Source organism: Macaca fascicularis, chromosome 16 (assembly GCF_037993035.2).
Source record: "Macaca fascicularis isolate 582-1 chromosome 16, T2T-MFA8v1.1".
Lineage (NCBI taxonomy): Eukaryota > Metazoa > Chordata > Mammalia > Primates > Cercopithecidae > Macaca > Macaca fascicularis.
Genome location: NC_088390.1, coordinates 2,877,114 through 2,890,674, shown reverse-complemented (window position 1 = coordinate 2,890,674; position 13,561 = coordinate 2,877,114). Strand labels below are relative to the sequence as shown.

General features: G+C 53.8%; 2 protein-coding genes across 4 annotated transcripts in view; one reads left to right on the top strand and one right to left on the bottom strand.

Annotated features, from left to right (window-relative positions):
* The window catches only part of RAP1GAP2 (RAP1 GTPase activating protein 2), a 299,357-nt gene extending 298,162 nt beyond the window's left edge, over window positions 1-1,195 (bottom strand). For all 3 annotated transcript variants that reach the window (XR_012425122.1, XM_065532585.2, XM_065532587.2), the window contains exon 1: window positions 1,062-1,195. Coding sequence is in view for 2 of the 3 variants with exons in the window: in XM_065532585.2 (XP_065388657.1) it covers window positions 1,062-1,111 (50 nt within the window). In the remaining variant the exon portion in view is untranslated. The remainder of the gene's footprint in view (window positions 1-1,061) is intronic.
* Window positions 1,196-7,237: 6,042 nt separating this feature from the next.
* LOC107127707 (coiled-coil domain-containing 92B) overlaps window positions 7,238-13,561 on the top strand; it is a 32,090-nt gene continuing 25,766 nt past the window's right edge. The window contains exon 1 of the mRNA XM_045375640.2: window positions 7,238-7,490. The gene's annotated coding sequence lies outside the window, so the exon portion shown is untranslated. The remainder of the gene's footprint in view (window positions 7,491-13,561) is intronic.

Here is a 13,561-nt window from a genome sequence, read left to right as displayed (position 1 = left end):
ACCTTCCTCTCAGTGTGTGCCTGAATTGTGTGCCTGAATCCTGACTACTCCAGAGCCACGGGAGGTGCTGGGGAAGCCCAGGTTGCTATTATTGATGACGTTATTGTTCATTGTATTCAGGCTACAGAATGTACCTCCAAAGGTGCTCTCTGACCCTGCTGTGGGTGGGATGATTTGGGATGGGGAGGAGTCCCAGGCGGACATTCTCCTTTGAATCCTGGAGTCCTCCGAGGTCCGGGGCGGGCTGTGCAGGCTGCCCTGAGCTCCAAGTGCCGCCAAGCAGAGGTCAGGCCCCTTGCCGAAGCCGTCCTGAACATCTGGACACCTGGACCCCTGGGACGTGGGATCGGGGGCCCAGCTCAGGTGACTCGACAGCGCTGCGTCTGAAACCTTCTGAGCCTGCAGTCCGGTAACCTGACACCGCAGGCTCTGACTTCCCAGCGGGCCAGGACTGCGGAGGGGGAAAGGGCGACTGCCCCGCTACACGGGGACCCCTCCCCTACCCTTGACTCCTAGGCCCGCTTCTCTACGCCCCCTCCCCAGGGCGCACACCCCCGGGGCTCCTGTGTTTCGGGGCTAAAGCATTCCTTTCCACGCGGGGGTTGGGGGCTGTGGGTGGTGCCCTCTCAGGACCCAAGTTCAGAGCCTTGCCCCGGGCGGCAGAAGGATCGGAGGGAGGCCGGGGGCACCGCCGCACAGATGGGAAAGCTGAAGGGGGCGAAGGGGAAGGCGCAAGCCCCGTGCGAGTGTGAAAGCCGAAGTGCAGGGAAGGGGAACGGTGCCCCTGCGGGAGGGGGACGGGGTCCCTCCGAAGCCTGACGCCTCGCACAGGGTCCCCGTCGCCCATCTCTTTGGAGAGCCGCAGAGACCCGGCGCGGGGATGCGGGGTGGTGGGGACCGGGGGGTGGTGGGACCAGGCAGCCGGCGCCCCTCCGCCCACTGGGCCCTGCAGCCTCAGCCTGGGAAGAAACTTTGGGCCCGCGCCCTACTGCTTCCCGCGCCGGCCGGGCCTCGGGGTTCGCTCCCGCATTGGGCCCCTCGGCCGCCCGGCGCCCACTCACCAGCGCACCAGCTGCCAGCGCTTCTCCCCCGGCGCCCGGCGGCCCGCCATGCCTCGCCCGGCCGCTCCCTGCCCTCCGCGGGCCGCACGGTGGAGGAGGCGCGGCTGCCGCAGGCCGGTGCCCAGGGCGCGCTCGCGGGGAGGGCGCGGGGCGGGTGCGGCGCTCAGACCCCGCCCAAGAGGCGGCTGGAGCCGGGTCAGCGCGGGCCCGCAGAACGGGCTGGACAGCGGCCTCTCCCCGTCCGGGTCTCTCCCCGCCGCGCGGAGGAGCCGGGTTTCTGGGGTGTACTGAGCGAGGAGTCTGGCTCCCCGAGTCCTACCGATGCGCTGAGAGACCAGGCGGCTCATTGTATCGCTCTGTGCCTTCCTCCCTTAGGAAACCCCTTCTACCTACCCAGAAAGTGATGCCTAAAAAATTAAACTACTCGGCCGGGCGCGGTGGCTCACGCCTGTAATCCCAGCACTTTGGGAGGCCTAGGTGGGCGGACCACCAGGTCAAGAGATCGAGACCACCCTGGCCAACATGGTGAAACCCCATCTTTACTAAAAATGGAAAAATTAGCGGGGCATGGTGGCGCCTGCCTGTAATCCCAGCTACTCAGGAGGCTAAGGCAGGAGAATCGCTTGAACCCGGGAGGCGGAGGTTGCAGTGAGCAGAGATCCTGCCATGGCACTCCAGCCTGGGCAACAGGGCAAGACTCCGTCTCAAAAAAAAAGAATACGTAGATAAGTATTGTCGTTATATTAAAGTGAGGCTAGGTTTTTTTTTTTTTAACATGACATCAGTGGCAGAAGCCATAAAGGAAGAGATTAATGGATTTGACTAAAATAAAAATGTTTAATATCTGCACATCACAAAAACACAATAAGCAAAATTAAAAGGCAAATGTCAGCCAGGTGGGGCGGTGTATGCCTGTAGTCCCAGCTACTTATGAGACTGAGGCAGGAGGATCACTTGAGCCAGGAGTTCAAGTCTGTTGAGTGCTATAAACATACCTGGGAATAGCCATTGCCACTCCAGCCTGGGCAACATAGCAAGATCCTGTGTGTCTCTCTCTATAAAGTTAAATGTCAAACTGGTTTAAAAAACGTGTGCCCCATGTTTGGTGGCTCATGCCTGTAATCCCAGCACTTTGGAGGCCGAGGAAGGCGAATTACGAGGTCAAGAGATCGAGACCATCCTGGCTAACAGGGTGAAACCCCGTCTCTACTAAAAATACAAAAAAATTGCCAGGCCTGGTGGCAGGCGCCTGTAGTCCCAGCTACTCAGGAGGCTGAGGCAGGAGAATGGCGTGAACCTGGGAGGCGGAGCTTGCAGTGAGCCTAGATTGCGCCACTGCACCCCAGCCTGGGCAAAAGAGGGAGACTCAGTCTCAAAAAAAAAAAAAAAAAAAAAAGGTGTGCCCCATGTTCATGGGAGCATTATTCACAATCGCCAAGGTGGAAGCAATCTAAATGTTCATCAATGGATGAATGGATGAACAAAATGTGGCATACACGGCTGGGCACGGTGGCTCATGCCTGTAATCCCAGCACTTTGGGAGGCCGAGGCGGGCAGATCACGAGGTCAGGAGATCGAGACCATTCTGGCCAATATCATGAAACCCTGTTTCTACTAAAAAATACAAAAATTAGCCTCCACCTCCCGGATTCAAGTGATTCTCCTGCCTCAGCCTCCCGAGTAGCTAGGATTACAGGCACTTGCCACCACATCTGGCTAATTTTTGTATTTTTAGTAGAGACGAGATTTCTCCATGGTGGCCAGGTTGGTCCCAAACTCCTGACTGCAAGTGATCTGCCCACCTTGGCCTCCCAAAGTGCTTGGATTACAAGTGAGAGCTACTGGGTCCAGCCAAATAGTCCATTTTAAATGTGCCATCTGTTCCCTGCCAAGATGCTAACCAATACAGAACTGTTACCCAAACTAAACTGAGAAAGTCAGAATTTCTGACTGTCATGAAGACATGGAGGAGCCTCCAGGCCTTCTCTGCCACCCAGGTCTCATTCCTCTAGCTGGTATTCCAGGCCTTGCACACTTTGGCCCTTACCTTCCCCTTAAGCTCATGACCACTGTGGCTCACACAGCTGGACCATCTTCTCCCTGGCACGCGTGAGGATGCTGTGGTTACAAGCCTGCCTCTGGCCTAGGCTGGCCTGGAGTTTGAATCCTGGCTCTGCCATTTCCAAGCTGTGTTATGTTAAATTCAACCTCATTTTCTCCACCTGAAAATGGGAATAAACCTTTCCAATACGTTTTTTTTTTTTTTTTTTTTTTTTTTTTTTTTTTTTTTTGAGACGGAGTCTTGCTCTGTCACCCAGGCTGGAGTGCAGTGGCCGGATCTCAGCACTGCAGCCTCCGCCTCCCGGGTTCACGCCATTCTCCTGCCTCAGCCTCCCGAGTAGCTGGGACTACAGGCGCCCGCCACCTCGCCCGGCTAGTTTTTTGTATTTTTTAGTAGAGACGGGGTTTCACCATGTTAGCCAGGATGGTCTCGATCTCCTGACCTTGTGATCCGCCCGCCTCGGCCTCCCAAAGTGCTGGGATTACAGGCTTGAGCCACCGCGCCCGGCCCCAATACGTTTTATCTGAAGTTTAAACGAGATCCCATTGGTAAAGTGCTCAACGCAAAACAACAGTTGCTTCGGAAGCAAGAGGTATGGTTTTTATAAACTTTAGTTTTCTTTTACTTCGTTACAAGTTTAATTTTGGAAGTGGAGCCAGGGGGTGGCACCGTGGCTCTAATCCCAGCAAAGTGCTGTAATCAGCACTTTGGGAGGCTGAGGCAGGCAGATCACTTGAGCCCAGGAGTTCAAGATCAGCCTGGGCAACATGGTGAAACCCCGTCTCTACAAAAAACTAAAAAAAGTAACCAGGCATGGTGGCACATGCCTGGGTCCCAGCTACTTGGGAAGCTGAGGTGGGAGGACCTGAGCTCGGGAGGTTGAGGCTGCAGTGGGCTGTGTTTGCACGACTGCACTCTGTCCTGAGCAGCAGACTGAGACCCTGTCTCAAAAATAAAAAGAAAACAGAGCTAGATGCAGTGGCTCACTCCTGTAATCCTAGCACTTTAGGAGGCTGAGGCTGCAGGATCACTTGATCCCAGGAGTTCGAGGCTATGGTGAGCTGTGATTGCACCACTGCACTCCAGCCTATGCAGCAGAGCCAGGCCTTGTCTCTTAAAAAAAGAGGAAAAACAAAGAAAATAGAAAAAAGGCCAGGCGCGGTGGCTCACGCCTATAATCCTAGCACTTTGGGATACCTAGGTAGGCAGATCCGCCTGAGGTCAGGAGCTTGAGACCTGCCTGGCCAATATGGCAAAACCCTGTCTCTACTAAAAACACAAAAATCAGTTGGGTGTGGTGGCATACGCCTATAATCCCAGCTACCTGGAAGGCCGAGGCAGGAGAATTGCTTGAACCCAGGAGGTAGAGGTTTCAGTAAACTGAGATCACGCCACTGCACTCCAGCCTGGATAACAGAGCTAGACTCCATCTCAGGAAAAAAAAAAAAAAAAAGGGCTGGGCTCGGTGGCTCACACCTATAATCCCAGCACTTTGGGAGGCCAAGGTGGGCAGATCACTTGAGGTCAGGAGTTCGAAACCAGCCTGGCCAACATGGTGAAACTCCATCTCTACTAGAAATACAAAAATTAGCCGGGCATGCCTGTAATCCCAGTTACTTGGGAGGCTGAGGCAGGAGAATCGCTTGAACCCAGAGGGTGGAAGTTGCAGTGAGCTGAGATCGTGCCACTTCACTCCAGCCTGGGCGAAAGAGTGAGACTCCACTTTAAATACATAAATAAATAAATAAATAAATAAATAAATAAATAAATGCCAGAGTTCCAGGATTCATCCTGACACAGATCAAGGAGAAAAACATTTGAGACTTAGTCATAATAATTCTATCCATGTGCCCTTTATCAACCCCTTCACTTGTACCTTAAGACAGCCTCACAAGGATCCTGTGGGCAGAGTAAATGTTACTCTTCCCATTTTACTGAGAAGGCACTGGAGCTCTGAAAGGCTGAGACTTGCCCAGAATTACCCAAGTAGTAAGTAACAGAGCTGGGGCCAGAAGCCAGGTTTTCAGGCTCCTTCATATCATCTGTTTTTGGAGATAAAAAACATACCTTTCATCATTCTTACCGATATCTCATGAAATTAAGAGAATATGCATGGTTCATCAGAACTCACACTGCTGCTGGAGACACTGATATGCAGGTCCAAGGAGCACAGCCCAGGAATACTGCCCTCTAGGAAGGACAGCAAGGGACAGGAAGTGGGGCGAGGCTGGCCTTTCTGTTCCTCTCCCAAGGATTTCCTCAGACAGGATGAAGAGGGGCCACACACAGTGCAGCTAGTAGCCAGAATTCCTGCAGGGTGGGATTTGAGAGGCCTTTGAACAAAATTCAAACCCCGCAGTCTGTCAAGCCACCTAAGAGAGTCATTCCTGCAACTCTCCATTTGTTTGTTTGTTTTGAGATGGAGTCCCACTCTATCACCCAGGCTGGAGTGCAGTGGCACGATCTTGGCTCACTGCAACCTCTGCAGCCCGGGTTCAAGTGATTCTCCTGCTTCAGCCTCCCAAGTAGCTGGGATTACAGGCACCTGTCACCTCATGATCCACCTATCTCAGCCTCCCAAAATGCTGGGATTAGAGGCGTGAGCCACTGCACCTGGCCCTTGCAACTCTTTAGGCTTAGAATTTTCCAGGAGCAGCTAAAGGTTTTTATTTGTTGACACCTGAGTCCAGTTAACCTTTGGAAAGTGGGGAGGACAGGGAGGAAAGGGACCCAGAGAGGTAGGGTACCCTTGAGGCCTCCCCAGGGCCTCTGTGGCAAGGGCCGGGTCTCCCAGCTCTGAAGGCACAGGGATTCTCTGAAAATTTGGTCCAGGAGGAAAGGCCAGGGATTATTTGGCTAGCAATGGAGTGCGAAAAGCCAGGCACCAGCCCGTTAGCCTGAATCCACTCAGCCCAGTCCTCCAGGCAGGGACGGGAATGACTTATGCAGAGGAATTTCTGAGCCACCTGCCACTCACACAATGCTACCTCATCCCTTGTCATGAGCACAGAGGCCTAACAAGCACTCAGCAGCACTGTTCTGAGCACTTCACAGGAAGGAATTCATTTAATCTGCACAACAACCTGAAGATCTTATGAGCTACGTAGATCACCATTATCCTCATTTACAGATGAGACCAAGCCCCAGGGAGGAGGAAGATATTAGGGCAGCCACACTTTTGAGGCACACAGTGAGACTCCTGAAGCCTCCCACGTTCCGTGAAAATGGATCAACAGCAATGCCTTGCACGTGTTTTGAACTTTGGAGTTTTTTTGTTTTTGACAGTCTCACTCTGTCACCCAGGCTGGAGTGCGGTGGCACAATCTTGGCCACTGCAACCTCTGCCTCCTGGGTTCAAAAGATTCTCCTGCCTCAGTCTCCCGAGTAGCTTGGCGCCCACCAAGCCCAGCTAATTTTTGTAGTTTTAGTAGAGATCAGGATTCACCATGTTGGCCAGGCTGGTTTCGAACTCCGGACTTCAAGTAATCCGCCCGCCTCGGCCTCCCAAAGTGCTGGGATTACAGGGGTGAGCCACCGCGCCCGGCCTGAACTTTGGAGTTTGTAAAGGATCTTCCCTTGGCTCTTGGGACTCTCATACAGGGTGAAATACGGCGTCTTAGCAACTGGGGCCCAGAGAGATGATGTGACTCACCCAGGGCCACACAGCTAGTGAGAGGTCTGGGGCGGGTTTGCTGCTGCCTAGACACGGGACGAATTCCCAGCCCACTGGTCAGATCGCGCTTCGCCCCAAGCCTTCCCGGCGCGGGTGCGGGCGCTGCCTCTCCTTCCTACGCCAGGGCGGGCGGGGCGGAGCGGATCGCGGCCTGGCGGCCTGGGCGCTGTCCGCGGTGCTGATCCTCCGACGCGCCCCTGCGCGCCAAGGCACCGGCGGGTTCCCCAGGTCGCCCTTCCAGCTCCCAGCTAAAGCCAGCTCCGCGAGCCCGGCGGCCCGCCGCGGGCCTCAGGCCCGGTTCCTGGGGCTTTCGGGGCTCCCGGGGTTCCCCCTCCCCCGACCGCGCGCCGCCGGCCTCCCCTCCCCCCGCCCCGCCCACGGCCCCTCCCGTCTCAGGTCCCTCCCCTCCCCCTTTATCTCTCCCGCCCCCCGCACCCCTCCGGCTCGTTCGCCAGTTCCGGTCACGTTGCTGGGTGTTTACGCCTCGAGCCCGCCCCAGACCCCCCTTCGGCGCCCCCGAGCCCCCCGGAGCCCCGGCCCGACTGCCCCGCAGCCTCCCAGCAGCTGATGGCGCCGCAGCCAGGGCGGGCGCTGCGGATCCCCAGGCGCAGCTAGCGCGGGGGAAGAGCGCCGCCCCCACCCAGCCCGGCCCGGACCCAGGGCCCCGCCGGCCGGTGGCTCCCAGGTCCCGAAGGTGAGGAGGCCGGTCGGTGGGCGTGGGGGGTGTGGGCGCCGGAGCGGCCCCAGTGGGGAGCAGCGCGGCCGAGCTCCAGCTCCCCCGGGAGGGCTGGCGCGGGGCTGGGCACCGCAGCGCGCGGGAGGCGGGCAGGACTCGCGGCGGGCTGCTGGCAGAAGTTGTCCTCCACCGCCCAGACCCGGGCCCTGCCTGGCGCTGACGGGCGTCCAGAGCGGCCCGAGGTCGAGCCCCGCCACCACCCGCCACACACACCTTTCTTTCTGCTGCCTTTGCCCTCCTCTCTGTTATCTCGCTTCCCCGTCCTCCTTAGTCTCCACATCCCCCCCAACCCCTGCCTTCCTTGGGAGTCATATTGGAGGCATAATTAGGGCAGAACCTGAAGCCTGAAGGGGGTGAGGGGCTCGAGTTTCCCCATACACCCCATTCCCGTGTGACTGGATCCTCAGCTTTGCTGAGGTGGGGGTTCCTGAGAGCTTCAGTGCAGAGGGCAGCCAGAGTTGAGGGGTTCAGGGGAAGGGGCTCTGGAGTGGAGAGGACCACAAGGTCCCTGGGGAATGTGGCTCCACCACTGGCTAAGTGGCCCCACCTTGCAGACAGAATCCTAGACATTTGTCAAAGGCTGAATCCTTGTTCCAGACTACAGTCCCCAGGAAAGCCAAGGATTTGGGGTTGGGGGACCAGCATACTTATTTTTTAATATCTGTATTTACTTGCCCTGGTGATTCCCAGTAAGACTCAATCCATTCTCCCTGTTTCAGCAACATTCATTATGGGCCTGTTCCTTGCAAGAGATTCCCAGAGACAAAGCCTTGCCCTCAGGAAGCATATGGCTTAGCACAGAAGCCAGGTGCATTCAGGCACGTGCATGCGCGCACACACACACACACAGGATGAAGACTTATGGCTTAGCACAGAAGCCAGGTGTGTGCAGGCACACGTGCACACACACGCACAGAACAAAGAGTGATAATATGGCAGACTGTGGTGCTAGCTGCCACTCAGATTCCAACAAATTGCCTGGGGAACAGAGAGACAGGAGTCATTCCATCTTGGTGGGGGATCAGGGATGGCTTCATGGTAAAAGTCACACCAGAGCAAGGCCCTGAAGGATGGGTCAGGTTTCAAGAGGCAGAGATGAGGCGCATATAGTAAGCAAGGGGATGGCCTGGCTACCGGGCTACTGGAAGACTTTGTCATCAGAGCAGCAAGAGGTAGAATCCAAAAGAGGAGAAGAGCAGCCTGCAGATGTGGACTGCTAAATGCAGGCTGATCTTCTCCTCTTTGGGATTCTCTTATGAGAGGCCATAAATGCCAGGATGAGCACCCGGTGGAATGCTTCTAGTTGCCAGGCACTGTAGTTGCGTATACTGAGCAAACTACTTTACCTTTCTAAGCCTGTCTCCTCATCGATAAAGTGGATACATTAATAGAATCTTCAACATGGGGTTGTTGCCAAGATAAATGAGTTAATATATGTAAAATGCTAAGAACAGTACCAATTACTTATTATTATAAGTATTATTACTTATGCATTGATGTTATGTCCAAGAAAGGCTTCTTGAGTTCCTGCTCTCCTATTGCCCCAGGCCTCTGAGTCAGGCCATGAACAGGAATAATGACTAAGAAACACAAAGCTTGTGTTGATTATTTCTTTTGAGACCGAGTTTTGCTCTTATTGCCCAGGTTGGAGTGCAGTGGTGTGATCTCAACTCACTGCAACCTCCGCCTCCCAGGTTCAAATGACTCTCCTGGCTCAGCCTCCCGAGTAGCTGGTACTACAGGTGCCCTCCATCACGCCCTGCTAATTTTTGTATTTTCAGTAGAGATGGGGTTTTGCCATGTTGGCCAGGCTTGTCTCAAACTCCTGACCTCAGGTGATCCGCCCCCGTCGGCCTCCCAAAGTGCTGGGATTACAGGCGTGAGCCACCGCGCCCGGCCTGATTCATTTATCTGTTCACTTATTGCCATGCCTGTCCTATCTAATATACCTGCCCTGACTATAAGAATAATAAAAGGGCCGGGCGTGGTGGCTCACGCCTGTAATCCCAGCACTTTGGGAGGCCGAGGCGGGCGGATCACAAGGTCAGGAGATCGAGACCACGGTGAAACCCCGTCTCTACTAAAAATACAAAAAATTAGCCGGGCGCGGTTGTGGGCGCCTGTAGTCCCAGCTACTCGGGAGGCTGAGGCGGGAGAATGGCGTGAACCCGGGAGGCGGAGCTTGCAGTGAGCCAAGATCGCGCCACTGCACTCCAGTCTGGGCCGCAGAGCGAGACTCTGTCTCAAAAAAAAAAAAAGAATAATAAAAATAAGTCTAACATTGTCCTTAAACAAGAAAACATACATACTTAAAGAACTTTAACAAAACGTGGCTATTGACTGTTAAGAACAGCACAAAGATATTTGTTGACTTGATAAATATTTTCAGTCCCAAACAGAAAAGAAACACTAGGAAAAGCTGAAACTGGGACAAGAGAATCCATCAGTGAGTGAGGGGTGGCAGACAATGCAAACCCCGGGCAAGCAGGTTGCAAGAAGTGTGGAGTCTGGTTCTTCTCCCAGCGACCTCCTCTGCTTACGGGAAAGAAAGAGGCGGCAGAGGCCAGGGAACCTTGAGCAGACGAAAAGGGTGTGGGGAAGGTGAGATTTAGATACCCAAGGAAAGACTAGACTATAAAAGAGGTTTTCACGGCGGCTCAAGCCTGTAATCCTAGCACTTTGGGAGGCCGAGACGGGCGGATCACGAGGTCAGGAGATCGAGACCATCCTGGCTAACACGGTGAAACCCCGTCTCTACTAAAAATACAAGAAAAATTAGCCGGGCGAGGTGGCAGGCGCCTGTAGTCCCAGCTACTCGGGAGGCTGAGGCAGGAGAATGGCGTGAACCCGGGGAGGCGGAGCTTGCAGTGAGCCGAGATCGCGCCACTGCACTCTAGCCTGGGGCACAGAGCAAGACTCCGTCTCAAAAAAAAAAAAAAAAAAAAAAAGAGGTTTTCAAACTGCTGGTTAGCAGGCCAGGCACTGCAGCTTACGCCTGTAATCCCAGCACTTTGGGAGGCTGAGGCAGGTGGATCACCTGAGGTCAGGAGTTCAAGACCAGCCTGGCCAACATGGCAAAAACCCGTCTCTACTGAAAATACAAAAAAATAGCTGGGTGTGTTGGTGGGTGCCTGTAATTCCAGCTACTCGGGAGGCCGAGGCAGGAGAACTGCTTGAACCCAGGAGGCGGAGGTTGCAGCGAGCCAAGACTGAACCACTGCACTCTAGCCTGGGCAACAGAGGAGACTCCATCTCAAAATAAAACAAACAAACAACAAAACAAAACAAAACTGAAGCGGGGGAGAGAACTGCAGCTTCCCACTTGCCAAGTCGGTGGTAACTGGGTAGGAAAGTGAGTAACCCAGAAGCTCCAAAGAGACAAGCGGGAAGAGAGGTCATTTTCAGGGATCAGGAGTCCAGACCTCAGAGAGCCCAAACTGTGCCAGGGTCAGAAGGTTCCCGAGCCTGACACTTTACCCGTGATTGGGAACCTGAGCACAGAAGCCTTCTCCACCAACTTCCCCAAAGGGAAAAGTATTTGTAACTTTCAGACACATCAGAGACATGTTAAAAGTACTTGGAATTAACCCTATAAATTGTGAGCCTTGTGTTAGGGTCTTTTTAATATTTTTGGTAACAATTTTTTTTAATGAATATTTTTTCATCAAGCTAGAAAGGCCAGGGACAGTGGCTCATGCCTGTAATCCCAGCACTTTGGGAGTCTGAGGCGAATGGATCACTTGAGGTCAGGAGTTCGAGACCAGCCTGGCCAACATGGCAAAACCCTGTCTCTACTAAAAATACAAAAATTAGGCTGGGTGCGGTGGCTCAAACCTGTAATCCCAGCACTTTGGGAGGCCGAGGTGGGCGGATCATGAGGTCAGGAGATCGAGAACATCCTAGCTAACATGGTGAAACCCGGTGTCTACTAAAAATACAAAAAATTAGCCGGGCGTGGTGGCGGGCGCCTGTACTCCAGCTACTCGGGAGGCTGAGGCAGGAGAATGGCATGAACCAGGGAGGTGGAGCTTGCAGTGAGCCGAGATTGTGCCATTGCACTCCAGCCTGGTCGACAGAGCGAGAGTACGTCTCAAAAATATATATATATACAAAAATTAGCCAGGCGTGGTGGTGGGCACCTGTAATCCCAGCTACTTGGGAGGCTGAGGCAGGAGAATCACTTGAATCAGGGAGGCAGAGGTTGCGGTGAGCTAAGATTGTGTCATTGCACTCCAGCCTGGGCAACAAGAGCAAAATTCCATCTTGAAAAAAAAAAAAAGAAGGAAAAGGACAAGGGGAAGGAAAAATTAACAGGAAGAAGAACTCAGAGAACCAGAAGAATGAGGGGAGCAGAAACAATGCAGGCTCTGAGGTGCTCAGGACAGCGGACAGAGGAGTGCGACCCTCTTCCCCAAGCATGTTAACTCAGGAGGCTAGACATCTAGCGCTGTGTTGTGGGGAAAGATGGAACCGATAGCTCCAGCCCTTCAGCTACTGTTACTGACCTGGGCCAAGTCCTCAGGCATGAGCTTCTGAAGCCCAGATGTTCCAGGACTGCATTTATGATGGGAAAATTGGATGTTTTCCTGGCTTGGGCCTTCTGAAGTAGTGCCTGCGACTCCCCAGCCAGACAGAGAGATTTCTGTTGTCACTAGTTCCCTTCCCCACTCTATCTCCCACCCTCCCCCAAACAAACTAAACAATAATGTCTAAGAGAGAATATTTGCCAAGATCGTTTGTGACCCAAATTTCCGCCCTGAGAAAAGCAGCCTGCCTAGTTGGAAGCAAATACTCAAGTCGTTCTGGGAAAGCACAGAAACAGCTGGTTGGCTCAGCCTCTCACCGGTGGCCAGGGTCCAGTCTCCAGAGCTGTGTGGGAAGGGCTTTTACTCTTCAGAAACATTTGCATTTCAGTGGCTGGGAACAGACATTTTCTCTCTTTATCCTAAGCACAGGCCCACACACCCACCTTCGTCCTACAGGTGTGCGCACAGCAGACACAGCAGCGAGAGAATCGAGAGACACACACAGGTACTCCTTGAGGCACACACGCAGGCTCGGGCACACACACAGATACGCAAGCACACAAACCCTGACAAAGACTCACAGTTGCATAGACATGCAGCTCACCTGTTTCTCCTGAGTTCTGCACCAGTGTATTATGTTTTATTCTTTTTTTTTTTTTTGAGACAGGATCTCACTCTCTGTCACCCAAGCTGGAATGCAGTGGTGCAGTCATGGCTCACTGAAGCCTCAAACTCCTGGGCTCAAGCAATCCTCCCACCTCAGCCTCCCGAGTAGCTGGGACCACAGGCACATGCCACCCCGCCCAGCTAATTTTTGTATCTTTAGTAGAGACGGGGTTTCACCGTGTTGTCCAGGCTGGTCTCAAACTGCTGGGCACAAAAAGGATCTGCCCACCTCAGCCTCCTAAAGTTCTGGGATTATAGGCATGAGGCCCTGAGCCTGGCTGTACCAGTATATTGGCCTGCCTACGTGACGTCTAGTTCTCCTTGTCTGAGGTCTTTTGGGCATATCACACCTAACACATGACAACTTGATCTTTCTTTGTGTAAATCTGCTTCTCCACCAGTCTACGCCATCCCCACAAATTCACTCACTCTATTTACTGAATACTTCCTGTTTGCCACACACTGTGCTAGGTACTAAGGAACAGGAGGAATCAAAGCAATGTCCTTCATCTCAGTTGCTAACAATCTGGCAGGGGAAACAGACAAGAAACAAAAATTGGGAGCTGGGTGCAGGAGCTCATGCCTGTAATCCCAGCACTTTGGGAGGCTGAGGTGGGTGGATCACGAGGTCGGGAGTTCGAGACCAGCCTGGCCAACACGGTGAAACCCCGTCTCTACTAAAAATACAAAAATTAGCCAGGTGTGGTGGCGCATGCCTGCAGTCCCAGCTACTCGGGAGGCTGAGGCAGGAGATTAACTTGAACCCAGGAAGTGGAGGTTGCAGTGAGCCGAGATCGTACCATTGCACTCAAGCCTGGGCAACAGAGCCAGACTCCA